Source organism: Trichomycterus rosablanca, chromosome 1 (assembly GCF_030014385.1).
Source record: "Trichomycterus rosablanca isolate fTriRos1 chromosome 1, fTriRos1.hap1, whole genome shotgun sequence".
NCBI lineage: Eukaryota > Metazoa > Chordata > Actinopteri > Siluriformes > Trichomycteridae > Trichomycterus > Trichomycterus rosablanca.
The window spans coordinates 51076278-51093958 of NC_085988.1; the positions used below are offsets into that span (position 1 = coordinate 51076278).

The 17681-nt window shown below is 39.6% G+C and overlaps 1 protein-coding gene across 1 annotated transcript in view; it reads left to right on the plus strand.

The window, feature by feature from the left end:
• Positions 1-17681, plus strand: part of apaf1 (apoptotic peptidase activating factor 1) — a 90327-nt gene that overhangs the window by 15075 nt on the left and 57571 nt on the right. The window contains exons 6-18 of the mRNA XM_062994165.1: positions 1757-1869; positions 4141-4266; positions 4566-4804; positions 5086-5253; positions 8472-8603; positions 9212-9325; positions 11726-11910; positions 13995-14121; positions 14567-14692; positions 14829-14969; positions 16098-16223; positions 16307-16456; positions 16578-16706. Of these exons, the coding sequence (XP_062850235.1) occupies positions 1757-1869; positions 4141-4266; positions 4566-4804; positions 5086-5253; positions 8472-8603; positions 9212-9325; positions 11726-11910; positions 13995-14121; positions 14567-14692; positions 14829-14969; positions 16098-16223; positions 16307-16456; positions 16578-16706 (1876 nt within the window). The remainder of the gene's footprint in view (positions 1-1756; positions 1870-4140; positions 4267-4565; positions 4805-5085; positions 5254-8471; positions 8604-9211; positions 9326-11725; positions 11911-13994; positions 14122-14566; positions 14693-14828; positions 14970-16097; positions 16224-16306; positions 16457-16577; positions 16707-17681) is intronic.

Genomic DNA, 17681 nt, shown 5'->3' on the forward strand with positions numbered 1-17681 from the left:
GTAATATACAGTATATGTGTATATACAGGTTCAGTAGTTGGTTACATCTACTGTATATCATGTGGACTTAACTGCTATTTATGACAGGGGTGGGCAATTAAATTTTGCAAGGGGCCACATGAAAAACTGTGACTGGTGTGGAGGGTTGGGCCAATAGGCTGAGCTTAATTCTGCTCAATTTTAATTTTATCTTTGTATAAAGGCAGTAAATTGTATGTTTTTGATAAACTGTTGCTGGAAGAATAGATGTTACAATCAGGCAATGAAAATGAGAAGCAGGCAGAGTAAAAACATATTTATTCAGCTTTATTCCGCAGTTTTCAAAATGGGCAGGTTTTAAACATCACACAAGTGCTATTGCTAGTTTGTGTGTGGTCTAATTACCTAATTACAAAGCTGGTCTTGACTGCTCTAGTCCTGGATGTGTAAAACTTTGTTGCAGTTCAGATGTAAGCATTCTGTCTTTCTCTGTGTGTTTAGTACTGTAATGGTGATTTAAATTGTAATCCATAAACACAGCGCCAAAAACTAAATACACAGCTTTACATCTGACTTAAATAAATAAATACTTTGAAGTCCATGTCTTGTTAAAAACTCTTATATTTTGTATATGCATGAACGTACAAATTTAGGTCAACTGAAAAAATAACAGTCCCTTCAAAATTAAAACTATGCTATTGTGTTGCATGTATGATGTACACTTATTTACATATTATTTCTAATAACCACTGACTTCATGCGGGCCGGTCAGAGACAGCCAATGGGCCGGATGTGGCCTGGGGCCCGTACAATGCCCGGGTGTGATTTAAGAGCTTATGGTGCCTGGACAAATCTAACTAGAAATAAGATTCCATGTTTTCCCACTTTGTAATCTGAACATGCATGAATAATATAATTCACTAGTATTAGTGGTTCAGGCAGCACATTAATGCAGAAATGTTTACATTCTACCATATTCCAAAGATGCTCTTTTGGATGCTGATTTGGTGACTATGGAGGCCAAGGACAATGAATACATTGTTATGTTCACTAAACTAGTTTGAGATGACTTGTGCCTTGTGACAGAAAATATTTTAATGTTGTTCTTTTTTCAATATTTAACTGTACAATTTCGTTGGGGACTGTGCCTACAGTTTAAGTAGGTGGTGAGGTCTGATGAATAATGTGTTTTTATGTTATGTTGATGGCTGGCTGCACGTGTGTCATTCACTTGGGGTAGATAGTAGGGAAAGAAGGCAAGCTGGCAGGAGCAGCGTTCTGCTGTGAAATTTTGGGTCCTGACATTTATGTGGATATTACCTTGGCACATACCAGCTAACTAAACACTATTGCTGACCAGGTACACCCCTTCATGGTAACTGTACTTTCCTAATGGCAGTGACCTCTTACAGCAAAAAAATGTAACCGGGCCACAATGCTTAAATTGATTAAAAATGGTTTGAGGAACATGACAGGTTCAAGGTGTTTACTTTACCTCTGAATTTCCCAGAGCTCTGTCTGATCGAGCATCTGTGGTATGTACTGATCAAAAAAGTCCAGTCCATAGAGGTCCCACCTTACAACTTACAAAACGAATCACAGCTGTTTTGGCAGCATGAGTGTAACCTGCACAATATTAAGGAGGGGTTTATAATGGTATGTCTGATTGGTATATGTGGCCTAAACTTGTCAAATTATGTGTTTAAGGTATGAGTGTGTGACCATATGCATAAGTGTCTTGCTCTTCATGTTATCCATGTTATTTAATGTGGTTCAGAGCTCTGCTGATTCTGGATGATGTGTGGGACAGCTGCACTCTAAGGGCGTTTGATATCCATTGTCGAGTCCTACTGACCACTAGAAACCGCAGTCTAACGGATTCAGTAAGTGGTGAGTAATTCTCCATTATCGGTGCAATGCGTTTAGCTACAAACCCCTTTTGTAAACACTTTGTAAATTGTAGTATAAAAAGAATATGTGATTTGTTAATTCTCTTAAATCTTTATTTAGATTAGATATCCTTTATTTGTCATTTATACATATACAGATGTACTGTACAATGAAATTCTTTCTTCGCATATCCCAGCTTGTTTGGAAGCTGGAGTCAGAGCGCAGGGTCAGCCATTGTACAGCGCCCCTGGAGCAAACAGGGTTAAGGGCCTCGCTCAAGGACCCAACAGTGGCTGCATAGCAGAGTCTGGATTTGAACCGCCAATCTTCTGGTTGATAGCCCAAAGCTCTACCCACTAGGCTACCACTGTCCAAATTTAACGAACCAAAATGCAAAGAAAAACAATCAGAGGTTTTTAATGACCAGCTTAATATAAGTCTGCAACACAGTAAAAAAAAAAAAGATGGGATATTGACATGTTACCACTTTGTTACATTATAGTTTGGGAACTTAGTGTACACTGTTGCTGAAAACCAACTGAAATGTGAACTCATCTGACCACTTTAGGTCTGTTTGAGATAAGCTCGGGCCCAAAGAGTTCAGCTGTGTTTCTCTTGGCTTTCTTTTCGAGTAATAGAGTTTCAGGTTGCACCTCTTGATACAGCAGCCTGTGTTAATTGACAATGGTTTTCTGCTGTACTCCTGAGTGTATGTGGCTATACATACACAGTAGCATGTTTCTTATGCATTGGTGTCATATGGCACGAAAGTCACACGCATTGAACAGTGGTTTCAGCCTTACCCAACACTTATTGAGAGTCTGTTTGCAGTAGTACAGTATGTAAAGTAGATGGTGAAAAACCCAATTTTGCACTGACAAATCTTTTTGACTGAGCCTTTGTTGGATCCTCCTTTTATACCCAGTCATGATTCCCTCACCTGTTACCAATTCACCTGCTTATTGTGGAATATTTCAAAACAGTGTAACTTGAATATTCTATAAATTTGTCACTCTAATTTTGCCCTTTCCCTACTTTTGTAAGTGTGTTGAAGGCATCAAATAAAAATTTTGTTTATAAAACATTGAAAATCTTTTCTGTGTATATTTGTCAGTTAAATAAAGGTTCAAGAGAATGAACAAATTACATATTCTTGTATTTACTGTATTTTACAAAAGGTCCCAACATTTTCAAAAAGGGTTTTGTGTTTAATGATGTACCTTGATAGGATGTTGGGCCACCATGAGCCATCAGTGTTTTTAAAGCTGTATTAGTGCAATGGAACAACAATTCTTCCAAACAAAATGTGATCCTCAAAGTAAACATATGATTCATTTTTACCTATTGGGACCACTGACATTTTCACCTTTACTAAACTGGCTAGCTTGTAAATTTTTATAGTAGATAAGACAGGCTTAATGATCAATCACTATTAAGCTCTTTTTTCTGGAGGGCCATGTCTGCTGGGCCTGCTAGCATTATATGCACTATATGGCCAAAAGCATGTGAACACCTTTCATAAATATTATGTTCAGGCTGTTAAGGTGAGTTAAGTGAACTCCAGTGGCTTGCACAGACCTTTGAAGTTAACCTTGCTGAACACTTTTAGGATGAACTAAAACATCAATTGCGAGCCAGGCTTTTCGTCCAACATCAGTGTCTGACCTCAAAAATGCATTCTTGACTAAATAGGCACAAATACTCAAAGACTTAATCCAAAATCCTGTGAAAAATGACTAATTTATTCACATTTTACCACATCCCCCCCCCCCCCCCCCCCTTGCAATCTAGTCATATCCAACTACCCAATTGCATTACGCTTCCTCTCTACTGATGTTGACCTCCACTCTAAATGAGGAGAGCCATGACTAACACACTCTGATGCGTGTGCAGTACCCAACTGCATCTTTTCACCTGTACGAGGCTAGTTCATATGTGGATCAGCTTTGTGTACGGAGAGACACGCCCTAATCCTCATTATCCCTCATCTCTGTGCAGGCACCATCAATCAGCTAGCAGGGGTTGTAATTGCATCAGTTATAAGGTCCCCTCCAGCACCCTCCTTTGAACAAAAAGCCAATCGTTCTTTATGTAGACACCCACTCTGCTGGATGGCAGAGCTGAGATTTGATCCGACGAGTTTGAGATGTCAGCTCTGGTGTGCTAGTAATTTTTCTTTGCTCTTTCCTTACAGATATCTTGTTTAAAGACTTGAAGTATGATTTGTATTGTGTACAATGTGTCTTATTTAAATTCTTTGTGTGTGTGAAGGTCATAAATCTAGTGTTTTTGTTGAAAGCGGTCTGGACGACGAGAAAGCTTTGGAAATTCTTGCACTGTATGTGAACAAGAAAACTCTTCCAGAGCAAGCTCGCAGCATTGTGAAGGAATGCAAAGGTACAAATGTACAAACGCTCACACAGTTTTTAACAAAGTGATGAACCTTGGCCTCCTACCTATTAGCCTGTGGAAAGTTCCAACCTGGTGTGTTGGATCATTCCACAAACTTTCAAGTCTTTTACTGCCCCTGCCTACTCCTTTTTGGAGTGTGTTGCAGGCATCAAGTTAGGAATTAGCACATATTTACTAAAGCCAATAAAGTTATAAGTTTGTCTTTATGCTGTTTTTAACTAAATAACGTGCATTCACCGACTTTCCCAGTACACTTGGAGCTGAGTCTCTCGCTTCTTTCCCAGGTTCCCCTCTAGTAGTATCTCTAATTGGAGCACTGCTGAGAGACTTTCCTGACCGCTGGAGCTACTACCTGGAGCAACTAAAGAAGAAAAAGTTCAAGCGTATACGTAAGTCATCCTCCTATGACTATGAGGCTTTGGATCAGGCCATGGATGCCAGTCTGCAGGTTCTGGAAGATGAACACAGGGAGCTCTACAGAGATCTGAGCGTGCTGGAGAAAGATGTCAAAGTGCCTGCCAAGGTGAGTCTGAGTAGCAAGATCTGTACTCCTCGCTTCAAGATCATTTTTGATCTGATAATTTTATCTGCAAAGTCAAAAAGAGAATGCATGCAATTTAATTGTGGCCCATTTAATGATGCATTCTCCAATAACAATAACCTTTGTAGTAATGTTACTATTAGGCTGTACAATCACACAGCAATCACAAAGCAATAGATTAGTCATGTGACCTGGTTATATGTTATATTTGTGCCAAATAATCATGCATAAAGCTGTTTGTACGTACTTTATTGTGATTACAGATGCTGTCTGTGCTTTGGGTTCTTGAGCTGGAGGAAGTGGAGGATGTCCTCCAGGGGTTTGTGAATAAATCACTGTTGTTTCGGGACTGCAACAAGTGGCCATACCACTACTACCTCCACGATCTTCAGCTCGACTTCCTTACTGAACAAAATCGCAGTCAGCTAGCGGTAAGTTTCTACAGTCCAAAACATTATTTAAAGTATTAGAGAATGAAATTAACTCTTTGTAGGTGACCTCTGTAGATGACCAAATCAACCATGCTTTTGTATTGAATATAACCACATTAGTTTGGGAATACCAGTAAACACAGTCATCTGTAGACTTTAAATAGCTGAAGTGTTATATGAAGCAAAAATAGGAGAATTCTTTTTTAACAATTAGGAACTGGTGTCATGCGCCTGCCCAAACATTTTTGAACATGTTGCAGCCGTTAAATATTTACTACGAACATTAAAAATTGTTGAGTTGGCGTTGTATAATCTAAATGTTTTAACTAAATAGAAAACATTTTAAAGCCCAGTAACAGGCATAGTAAGAAACAAATCCCTGTTTAAACCCCCTCATGCAGGTTAAAAGAATCGACTGCACACGTAAGGAAGGGGTCGTGTGTTAGGTGCGGCCCTCCTCGGTCAGGGTAGGAGTCTGCAGCAGTGGAGATACAGAGGAGATACAACTTTAATCAAATATAAATTTAATTTAATACATTAAATAAATAATGGGAGACCAATGTCATTTCTGTACGGAATTTTCATATTTTCACAAAGACATGCAGTCAGGCCGATTGGAGCTACTAAAACTTGCCCTAAGTGTGCGCATGTGTGAATGTGGGGTGTTTCCAATGCATCAGACCCACCGTGACCCTGACCAGAATAAAGAGGTGGTAAAACAGTCAATGAATAAATGTAGCAGAGTGTGTAAAGTAATTCTTTTTGTTTAATAAAGGTTGCCCAGTTTACAGTGTATCACAAAAGTGAGTACACCCCTCACATTTCTGCAGATATTTAAGTATATCTTTTCATGGGACAACACTGACAAAATGACACTTTGACACAATGAAAAGTAGTCTGTGTGCAGCTTATATAACAGTGTAAATTTATTCTTCCCTCAAAATAACTCAATATACAGCCATTAATGTCTAAACCACCGGCAACAAAAGTGAGTACACCCCTTAGTGAAAGTTCCTGAAGTGTCAATATTTTGTGTGGCCACCATTATTTCCCAGAACTGCCTTAACTCTCCTGGGCATGGAGTTTACCAGAGCTTCACAGGTTGCCACTGGAATGCTTTTCCACTCCTCCATGACGACATCACGGAGCTGGCGGATATTCGAGACTTTGCGCTCCTCCACCTTCCGCTTGAGGATGCCCCAAAGATGTTCTATTGGGTTTAGGTCTGGAGACATGCTTGGCCAGTCCATCACCTTTACCCTCAGCCTCTTCAATAAAGCAGTGGTCGTCTTAGAGGTGTGTTTGGGGTCATTATCATGCTGGAACACTGCCCTGCGACGCAGTTTCCAGAGGGAGGGGATCATGCTCTGCTTCAGTATTTCACAGTACATATTGGAGTTCATGTGTCCCTCAATGAAATGTAACTCCCCAACACCTGCTGCACTCATGCAGCCCCAGACCATGGCATTCCCACCACCATGCTTGACTGTAGGCATGACACACTTATCTTTGTACTCCTCACCTGATTGCCGCCACACATGCTTGAGACCATCTGAACCAAACAAATTAATCTTGGTCTCATCAGACCATAGGACATGGTTCCAGTAATCCATGTCCTTTGTTGACATGTCTTCAGCAAACTGTTTGCGGGCTTTCTTGTGTAGAGACTTCAGAAGAGGCTTCCTTCTGGGGTGACAGCCATGCAGACCAATTTGATGTAGTGTGCGGCGTATGGTCTGAGCACTGACAGGCTGACCCCCCACCTTTTCAATCTCTGCAGCAATGCTGACAGCACTCCTGCGCCTATCTTTCAAAGACAGCAGTTGGATGTGACGCTGAGCACGTGCACTCAGCTTCTTTGGACGACCAACGCGAGGTCTGTTCTGAGTGGACCCTGCTCTTTTAAAACGTTGGATGATCTTGGCCACTGTGCTGCAGCTCAGTTTCAGGGTGTTGGCAATCTTCTTGTAGCCTTGGCCATCTTCATGTAGCGCAACAATTCATCTTTTAAGATCGTCAGAGAGTTCTTTGCCATGAGGTGCCATGTTGGAACTTTCAGTGACCAGTATGAGAGAGTGTGAGAGCTGTACTACTAAATTGAACATACCTGCTCCCTATGCATACCTGAGACCTAGTAACACTAACAAATCACATGACATTTTGGAGGGAAAATGACAAGCAGTGCTCAATTTGGACATTTAGGGGTGTAGTCTCTTAGGGGTGTACTCACTTTTGTTGCCGGTGGTTTAGACATTAATGGCTGTATATTGAGCTATTTTGAGGGAAGAATAAATTTATACTGTTATATAAGCTGCACACAGACTACTTTTCATTGTGTCAAAGTGTCATTTTGTCAGTGTTGTCCCATGAAAAGATATACTTAAATATCTGCAGAAATGTGAGGGGTGTACTCACTTCTGTGATACACTGTACATATTCCTTGCTTTAGTCAAGTCTAAGCAATTTATCCAGTTTGTCTTTCTGCTGTTTTCCTTTTTTAAATGCATTTTCTCCCTTTTTTCCCCAATTTTTAGCGCATCCAATTTTTACCCAATTGCGTTATGCTTCCTCTCTACTGGTGCTGACCCCTGCCCCGATTGAGGAGAGCAAACGGACACATGCCCTTCCCTTTTCAACTGCACAAGGCGAGTTCGAATGTGGATCAGCCTTGTGCAGATGCCATCAATCAGCCCGCAGAGGTTGTAATTGCATCAGTTATGAGGTCTCTATCCGGCATTTCCCTTCCCTGGTTGAACAACAGCCAAACATTGTTCTGCCGGATGGTGATACGATGTATTTAAAATCCCAGCTCTGGTGTGCTAGTTTATTTTACCACTGTGCCATCTGAGCGGCTTTTCTTTTCTTTCATTTCTTATCAATGTTTTTTTAGGTTTGAATAACTTTGCTACAAAGCCTTGGTACTGTCTCTCTAGGATACATTTCTTATTTGCATAAGCTGTTATAAATTTCCATTAAGTGTGAAAGAGAGCTGTACTTCAGGCACTTTGCCTTTACTAGTGCTGCATGATGGGTTGCTGCTGTTTTGTTTTTGCACTTCAAATATGACCTAATGACAGTGCTTTCAAGCAGCATCGTAACTTTCATTTTAAAGCATTTACAACAGCCAAATGTTTTTGCTCATTGCTGAAATGTCTTGTACCCTGGACACTTATGGCAGCCAGATATTTATTCATGGTTTTGTTCAATGTTTGTTGCAGGAGCTGCATGCTAAAGTTGTTTGTCAGTACCAAAAGAAATATAGAAAATTCCCACCCACATCAAAAGATGAGGATGAATTATATTGGTACAGATTCCTGCCACATCACATGGCTAAGGCGGGCCTATCCAAGGTATTATTACTATTATTACTCAAATTTAATTATTAATATTATTGTAAATATTAGGGATGTAACGATACACTCTACCTGCGATGCGATTCATGATACTGGTTTCACGATACGATTTTTTTAAACGAAATGAAATTAAAGACAAATTATGACAAAGTTTCCTTTAATTATTTCTCTTCAAAAAAATACTGTATTTGTGCTTATCTTTTATTTATCTAAATAATGAATGCCCTTTTATGTCTAAGGTAGGTACAAACTATGCAAAACACATCTCCCTTTTTGTGTAAAAAAAACCTGAAATGAAATGCCACATTATATAAATAAATGAATAATACAAATAAAGAAAGTATCCTCACATAAATAAATTTGGCTGGAAAACTCCAAACCTGGCAACCCTGTAGTAAAGTCAACCAGGCGAGGTGAATAGCGCCAGTGCCCTCTGCTGTTTAAAGTGAATACTGATTTATTGTACAAGTCAACCGATTTGAATCGTGCCACATGTGAATCGATTTTTAACTGTCTTGTGGTGCATCGTTACATCCCTAGCAAATATTATTGATATGTTAGTATTAATAAAATATTACCTTTTATCTTATTTTTATTTTTATCAGGAGCTTTATTCACTAATGTTCTCGCTGGACTGGGTGAAGAATAAGGCTCAGGTGATGGGATCCGCCCATTTAATCAATGACTATGTGGAACATGGCACAATTCTTGACCAAGAGGTAAATAATACATGACTGTCTCCTTTTTTATGCAATACACTTTATGGACAAAATTATGTTTAAGTTTTAAGTTATGTTAAGTTTTATGTAATTTGGACAGTAATCAAACAGTATCAACCAACTGCAGATAGAGGATATTTAGAATGGAAAATTGTTTCAAAATATAGTACGATTTATGTTTTAAATGCACTAATGTTTTCTTTTTCATGTGATACAGCACAGCATTTAGTTTCAATGTAAATTCCTGTGTTCATATTTCCATGACTGTAGTTGCCTGTTTATTTAGCATAGACACTATGTGGCCAAAAGTATGTGGACACCTTTATGTGAGCATAAACCTGTCTGACATCCCTTTTCAAAATCATGGGCAGTAATATTAAGTTTTCAACTTTAAATTATAGCTGTAACAGCCTTCACTCTTCTGGCAAGTTCTCCACAAAACTTTGGAATATGTTTGTGAATATTTGTGTCCATTCAGTAAAAAAAAAATGTTTCAGGTACTAATGTTAAAAAGAAGACCAGGCTTGTGATTGTTGTTTTCATCTGCAAAAAAGCTGTCTGTCAGGGTTGAGGTCAGGGCTCCATGAAGTCCACTGAAGTTCATCTATATCAGCTTTATAAAACCATGTCTTCCTAAACCTTGCTTCATGAACCACTGGGGCACAGTCATGCTGTAACCGATATGCACTTCCCCAAAATGTTGCTATAAAATTAAAAATGTAATTACTTGTATATAATTGATTGATATGACTGTTAGCAATGAATGTGGACGATATACCCAGACAATCATTTCAGAAGGGTGTCCACATACGGTTTTGTAGTATATTTACTTTGACTGTATCATCTCAGTGGTGAACAGCAGTGTTATACTGGTTTGGTGGTTTTAGCTGTGCAAACCTTACACTGTAGATTTAAAAAGTCTACACACCCGTATTAAAATGCCAGGTTTTGGAATGAAAGAAAAAAATCAGACCAAGATGAATCAATTTACATTTATTTCTACATTTAATGTGATCTGTAATCTGTGCAATTTACTGTGGCATAAGTGTGCACACCCTCTTATAATTAAAGATGTGGTTGTGTTCAGTATGAACCAATCACATTAAAAGTCAAATTTTAAATAGTAATCAATGACACTTGCCATCAATTAATGTGACTCTGATAAACCCCATATAAAGTTCAGCTCTTCTAGTAGGATTTTCCTGACATTTACTTAGTTGCATCTTACAGCAAAAGCCATGTTCCACAAACAGCTTACAACAAAGTACCAATGAGAAGAGGGGTACGAAAATAATTCCAAGGTATTACAAGACATGGTGTACACTGCACACAAGTTATTTATGGGCTGTGTCCCAAACCATATCCTATGTGCTACATAGCATGCAACTGTTTTGTTGGTCATCCTCTAATTCAGCATGCTATGGATGTGGTGTTAAATCACTGATGTTTCTTCATAAGGCAGAGGGTGGCAAAATTATTTTAATTGAGTTTGGTCTCTACCTAGAAAGGATTTCTGATTGCATACCTTATCAGCTCCACTTACCATATAAGAGCACTTTGTAGTTTTACAATTACAGACTGTAGTCCATCTGTTTCTCTACATACCTTTTTAGCCTGCTTTCACCCAGTTCCTCAATGGTCAGAACCCCCACAGGAAAACCACAGTGCAGGTATTATTTAGGTGGCGGATCATTCTCAGCACTGCAGTGACAATGACATGGTGGTGGTGTGTTAGTGTGTGTTGTGCTGGTATGAGTGGATCAGACACAGCAGCGCTGCTGGAGTTTTTAAATACCGTGTCCAATCACTGTCCACTCTATTAGACACTCCTACCTAGTTGATCCACCTTGTAGATGTAAAGTCAGAGACGATCGCTCATCTATTGCTGCTGTTTGAGTTGGTCGTCTTCTAGACCTTCAGGACGCTGCCCTTGGGGTGCTGTTGGGTGGATATTTTTGGGTGGTGGACTATTCTTAGTCCAGCAGTGACAGTGATGTGTTTAGACACTCCATCAGCACTGCTATGTCTTATCCACTCATACCAGCACAACACACACTAACACACCACCACCATGTCATTGCTGAGAATCACCCACCACCCAAATAATACCTGCTGTGTATTATAGAGTACTGACCATTGAAGAACAGCATGAAAGGGGGCTAATAAAGCATGCAGAGAAACAGATGGACTACAGTCAGTAATTGTAGAACTACAAAGTGTTTCTATATGGTAAGTGGAGCTGATAAAATGGACAGCGAGTGTAGAAACAAGGAGGTGGTTATAATGTTATGGCTGATCGGTGTATATTTTTATTAAGAAGAGACAAATCGGACAGATTAGACATCAATTGCTAAGGAAACAGAAATGATCAGTTTTTCTTTGTGTTTACTACTTTTCCAGAACAGTGAGGTAAGGCTGCACTTTCAGGAGTTCTTGTCTTTAAACGGCCATCATCTGGAACAGAGGCCTTTTCCTGATGTGGTACAGCTGGCACTGGCCCAGCCACATTCCTCTGAAGTCTACAGACAGGGTTTACTACAGGCACAGGATAAGGCTAGCAGAGGACAGCTGTACCTGGAGTGGGTGTAAGTCTAATTTTACATATTCATATTATCACTTTCAGATTTGTTACTATGTTGAAGTGTTTCAATATCAGCTGGTCTGAAATAGCTGTTGCTATTTGTTCATGTAACTTAATGGTATGCACTGATGAGCCAAAACATTAGGACTGCCACTAAATGTGTAAGGCAATACCTATTTTGTAACAATTGTGCATGTCATGCTCAGGGAGACATGAAATGTTGGGCTGATGGTAGTTACTGGTAGTACATGAGCTGAATGCAGCAGATATGATCAGCATAAGGACAAGATTGACTTTGACCAGGGTTAAATCATTATGTCAAGATGATTGGGTTGAAATATATCTGAAACAACAAGGAGTGCTCACAGGCAGCTATAGTGAGTACTCACTGACAGTGCTCCAAGGAGAGATGAGCCATCATCCACTGACAGCCACCAGTCATTGGTTGCAGAGGACGTGGAGGCTGACAGAAGGGCCCTCTGGCTCAGATTTCAGACTGCTGGTGATTAGGTCAATGTTTCACGACACAGTGCATCAAACCCTTTTGTGTATGAGACTGCTCAGTTGTGAACCAGAATGTCCACTGTCAAAAGCAACTACAGTGGGCACACAGGCACTAAAAATAGACATTGGCGCAATGGACGAAGGTTGACTGGTCCATTGAAATGTTATCTACAAGATCCGACTGGGCTGTTTTGCACTGTTTACCCATGGATGGCACCAAGATGCACTGGTGGACGATCCTTCTTGCAATGTACAGAAGTTAAAGAATCTGCTGGTACCAGACACCACAGGACTTTTTTTAGATTTTCTGTGGAGTCAATGTCTTGGCAGGTCAGGGTTGTTTTGACAGCATATCCTAATGTTTTGGCTCATTAGCGTATAAATGTGTGGTAGTAGTAATTTGTACAGATATGACTCAGTTATTTTTTACATTTAGCTGTGAACTACCACCAAAAGATTGCTGTCTGTTTAAAATAACTTTCTTCTGAAAGTAATGAGGAAGCAAGATTTCACAAACATGATACTATATTTAACCAGCTAAAATGTGGAACTTGAATATAAAAGGCTTGTGAATAGAAAAATAGGCCATTTAGCAGAACTATATAACATTAGTAAAACTAAAAAAAGGTTTTAAATGCAGTCCAAAAGCAGCATTTTTGACAAAAATAAGCAGATAAGATAACTGAAAGCAGCATGAGTTCTGACGACCTGGCTTCAATCTTTGCCTTTGGTTAATGTCTGTGAAGAAACATTTTATCTTGAAAATTACACTATATTAATGTATGTAAATTATACCTAAAGTTAATGTATGACTACAAGATGAAGTACAGCAAGCAGAAGATTGAGTCCCTCACACCACTATCAAAGTATCAGAAGATGCTGGTCATTTGACAAAGGAGTTTGGCCCACTGCCACTAAGTGCACTAGCCTACTGCCACCAAGATTCAGGGTTCAGATGTCAGCTGTGCTTTCAGTTGGTCAGACATCTGCAAGAATATGATTGGTTAGTATAAGAGGGTTGTGTGAGGGCTAGGCATACAGCCTAGCAAGTGGGAATTTCAAGCACATGTGGCTTACAGTATCATAACGGTTTCTTGTGCAATGCCATCTTGGAGCTCAAAGGTCACACACACTCAACAGTGGTTTCCGGCTTTTCCCTACACAGACTGAGATCTCTTCAGTTTCCTAAATCTAATAATATTATGAACAGTAGATGGTGAAAGACTAAGTTATCTGAAATCTTTGAGAAATGTTTTTTTTAAAAACTGATTGTCAATTCTATCACAACGTTTGGCACAAAATGGTGAGTAACGACCCATCATTGCTTATAAAGGCTAATCCTTTGGTATATCTTTCTTTTAGACCCAATTATAATTCCCTCACTTATTACCAATTCACCTGCATTTGTAGAACGCTGTAACTTCAGTTTTCTTTAACTTTTTTGCAATATTCTTTATCTTTAACGTTTTGACCAAATTCTGATTTTTTTTTTTTTTTTTTTTTAATTTTCAATATTTTTTACACTTGACTTAAATATTTAAACTTGATGAGTGGATGTTAAAATTATTACTTCTGTGGTCATAGAAACAAGAGAAATGTGGAGAGTCTGTCAAGGTTGGTGTTGCACCCTCACCAGAACTCCGTCTACCACGCCTGCTTTTCCAGAGACGGTAGCAGGATTGCGTCATGTGGCGCCAGCAAGACACTGCGGGTAAAGTTTGACAGAAGCATGCAAGACAATCCAAAACCATGTGCATAGATATGTACTTGCTGACCATGTACCCCCTTGCCCAACACTGTTGGCTATAACAGCCTCCACTCTTCTGGGAAGGCTTTGCATGAGATTTTGTAATGTGTCAGTGGACATTCAAAAGATGACTTGTGAAGTCAGGCACTGATGTTTAACAGAAAAGGCCTGGCTTATAGTTAGTGTTCCAGTTTATCCCAAAGTTCTGTGGCAGCTATGCTGAAATGTAAAAGGGCCTTTCCTGAACTGTTTTGTTTTTATATACCTGTTAGGTAACAGGCGTAGCTTAACCTCTGAACTCAATAGTTAGGAGGGGTGTCCATATACTTTTGGCCATATATGGTAGGTACAGTATTAGCCTTTGAGAAGCCTCTGTCTTCTGTTTCACCATTTTCCTGATGTGCTGCAGATTTTTAAGAGTTCTTCTGGAGAGATGGTTCAGGAGATCAACGCTCATGATGAGGAAATTCTGTGTTGCGCCTTCTCTCCAGATGACCGTCAGATAGCAACATGCTCCAGTGACAGGAAGGTCAAGGTCAGTCTTCTGTCATTCTCCCTGACTTTATTTTATTAACCTGTCATCATACTCTGCTTTGTATTGTTTCCTAAATGAATTAATAAGTGTGCATCTGAGCATGTGCTGTGGTGGTTTCTTTCTGTGTGTTGTGTAGATATGGAATGTGGAAAAAGGTACGCCCGTGCGTGTGTTTGATGTGGAGCATGAGCAGCAGATCAACCACTGTCAGTTTACCAACACAAACCGGCGCATCCTGCTGGCCACCTGCTCTAATGACGAATTACTTAACACCAAGGTAAGAGACAACTAGGCCAAATCAGAGCACCCTTTAGGCCTTACAAGACCAGGTTTTTATGTATTTAAATTGAGAGCTGGGCAGCACGGTGTTAAGGGGGTATTACTGTCACCTCACAGCATAAAGGTCCTGAGTTTGATCCCCAGGTTGGGGCGGTCCGGGTCCTTTCTGTGTGAAGTTTGCATGTTCTCTCCGTGTCTGTGCAGGTTTCCTCTGGGTGCTCCGGTTTCCTCTCACAGTCCAAAGTGAGGTGAATTGGAGATACTAAATTGTTCATGACTGTGTTCGATAAAACCTTGTGAACTGATGAACCTTGTGTAATGAGTAATTACCGTTCCTGTCATGAATGTAACCAAAGTGTAAAACATGACGTTAAAATCCTAATAAACAAACAAACAAATTGAGAGCTACCTGTAAGTGATCAGCAAGGTAACGCTTTATAACATATTCAAAATCTCTGTTGAAATCTGATAAGACTGTGTAATTTGTGGTCTTATTTTGCACAGATATAGTAATTTGTGTTGGTTGATTAAACTGCTTTGCACGTGTAGGTTTCATAACATCACGTATTTGTTATGGCAGTTTTATGGTAGTGGTAGATCTGGATGACTTGGATCAGACACATTTTAAAGAGTATTTAGGTGTTTCACCATCTACAGTGCATAATATCATGAAAAGATTTAGGGACTTGGGTAAATATCATTGTGTGAACGCCAAGGACGGAAACTGCTGCTGAATGTGCATTACAATTAATCCATTAAGCCCTTAAGCTGTATTGTTTGAGGAACCATCATGCAACCGTCATGTGATCGACATAGCCGCATTGACTCTGGCAAAATCATCATCACTTACCACAGTCTGCTGCTGCATCAAGACATGCAACCTGAAACTATATTATGCAAAGAGGAAGCCATGTATTAAATGGCAGCTAGTAAATTTGCTTGTATTTAACAAATAGAATTAAGTTTGTCATTGAAAACACTAAAAATCCTTACTTTGTCCTGTTTTCTATTAAATAAAGGTTGAAGAAAGTTAACGAATTAGTTTAGTAATTTCAGTTAAGACACACTGTGTAGGGGTGTACAGTTTGAATTGCATCTTATAAAGTGCACTATCTTCTCTGTACAGATCTGGAACATGAACAAGCCGACTTCTCAGAACACTATGTTCGGACACGAAGGTGCTGTGAATCACTGCTGCTTCTCTCCAGATGACGCTTACCTTGCTACCTCATCCAATGATGGCACTTTGAAGGTGTGACTTTGCAAACACTTAGTTCTATTGATCTGTGTTACCTCCTGCTTCATGTTTTCATGCTGTCACTGTGTTTGGCTCAGCTTTTTGAGGTGACCATGGCGAACGAGTGGAAATCTATCGACATCAGCAGCTATTTCCCAGAGAATGATGAAAACGGCGTTACTGTGAAGTGCAGCACATGGTCGGCAGATGGCAAGAGAATCATTGGTGCTGCAAAGAATGCAGTTTTTGTAAGTAATCCACCCTGTTTTGTTGCCTACCTGGCAATGGATTGGCAGTTACTAAGTAACTAGTTGTAACAGTTATATTGTAGGAAGAGCTTTTTTTCGAATCTCAATTTTGTTTTTGTAGGTATTTAACGTAGCAACGCTGGAGATGTTGCTGGAGATCAGAACCAATCGTCTGAGCACAGTGCAATACTGCCATGCCTGTCCTAACAGCCAGCTTCTAGCATTAGCACTCTCACACTACACTGTGGAGGTAAGATAATGTCCTCTGTTTGTACATACACACATACACTTAGAGATTTCACTTTTTGATTTTTCATTCATTCACAAAATATTTAGACCCTTTGCTGTGGCAATTCAATTTGTGGCCAGGTTTATTGTGTTTGCTTTAATTATCCTTGAGATGCATGTAATTACTCAATTGGAGTCCGTCTGCTGCAATTTGAATTGATTGAATAGGGTCTGGAAAAGCACGGGCATTGGTCAGAGAGGTAAGAAAGAAAACAAGAGTCACTTCAAAAGTGCAGAGATGTAAGAACCTGTTAGACAGACTATGAAACATAGTGGTCGCATCATCGTTCTATGGTGGAGCTTCTTCGCAGCTATTTCTTTACACTCTTTAATGCTTGCTTATTAGCAAAATTGAATGCCGGTTAGGTCTCCTAGTTCAACAAATCTTTGTCCTATAGCTCTGTTTGAGTCCAGCTTTTGCTTTCTTCCCAAAATATGTCTTGGATTTTTTGTTATTAAGATGTTGCACATCTTAAAAAATATTCACAGCAAAAATATTCATACACCACCACCAAAAATGAAACATTCTGCATAGTTAAATATCAATACAATAAATACTTCCTAGATTGGAGGTGCTCAGGTGGTGCAGCGGTAAATTACACTAGCCAACTACCGCTGGAATCCAGGGTTTAAATCCCCAGCGGTAATATCGGCCTTTTGGGCGTCTGCAAAGAGGATTGGTTGTTCATTGGGGAAGTGGGGGTAGCCCAAGCCCTGTGATTCCTGCACCCACAAATTTCAGGGAAACACAACTTAAGTGGTAGATTGGTTTATTCTTAATATTCCCTTATTGGGGAAACTACAAAAAAATAGCCAACAGTATGTGGACACCATTCGTAACTACTGCTAACTGGTTTAAAAAAATCAATGCTATGAGACAAATGACATGCATCCAGATTTGTGGTGAGTTCCATAAGACATGGTATAATTGTGTTAA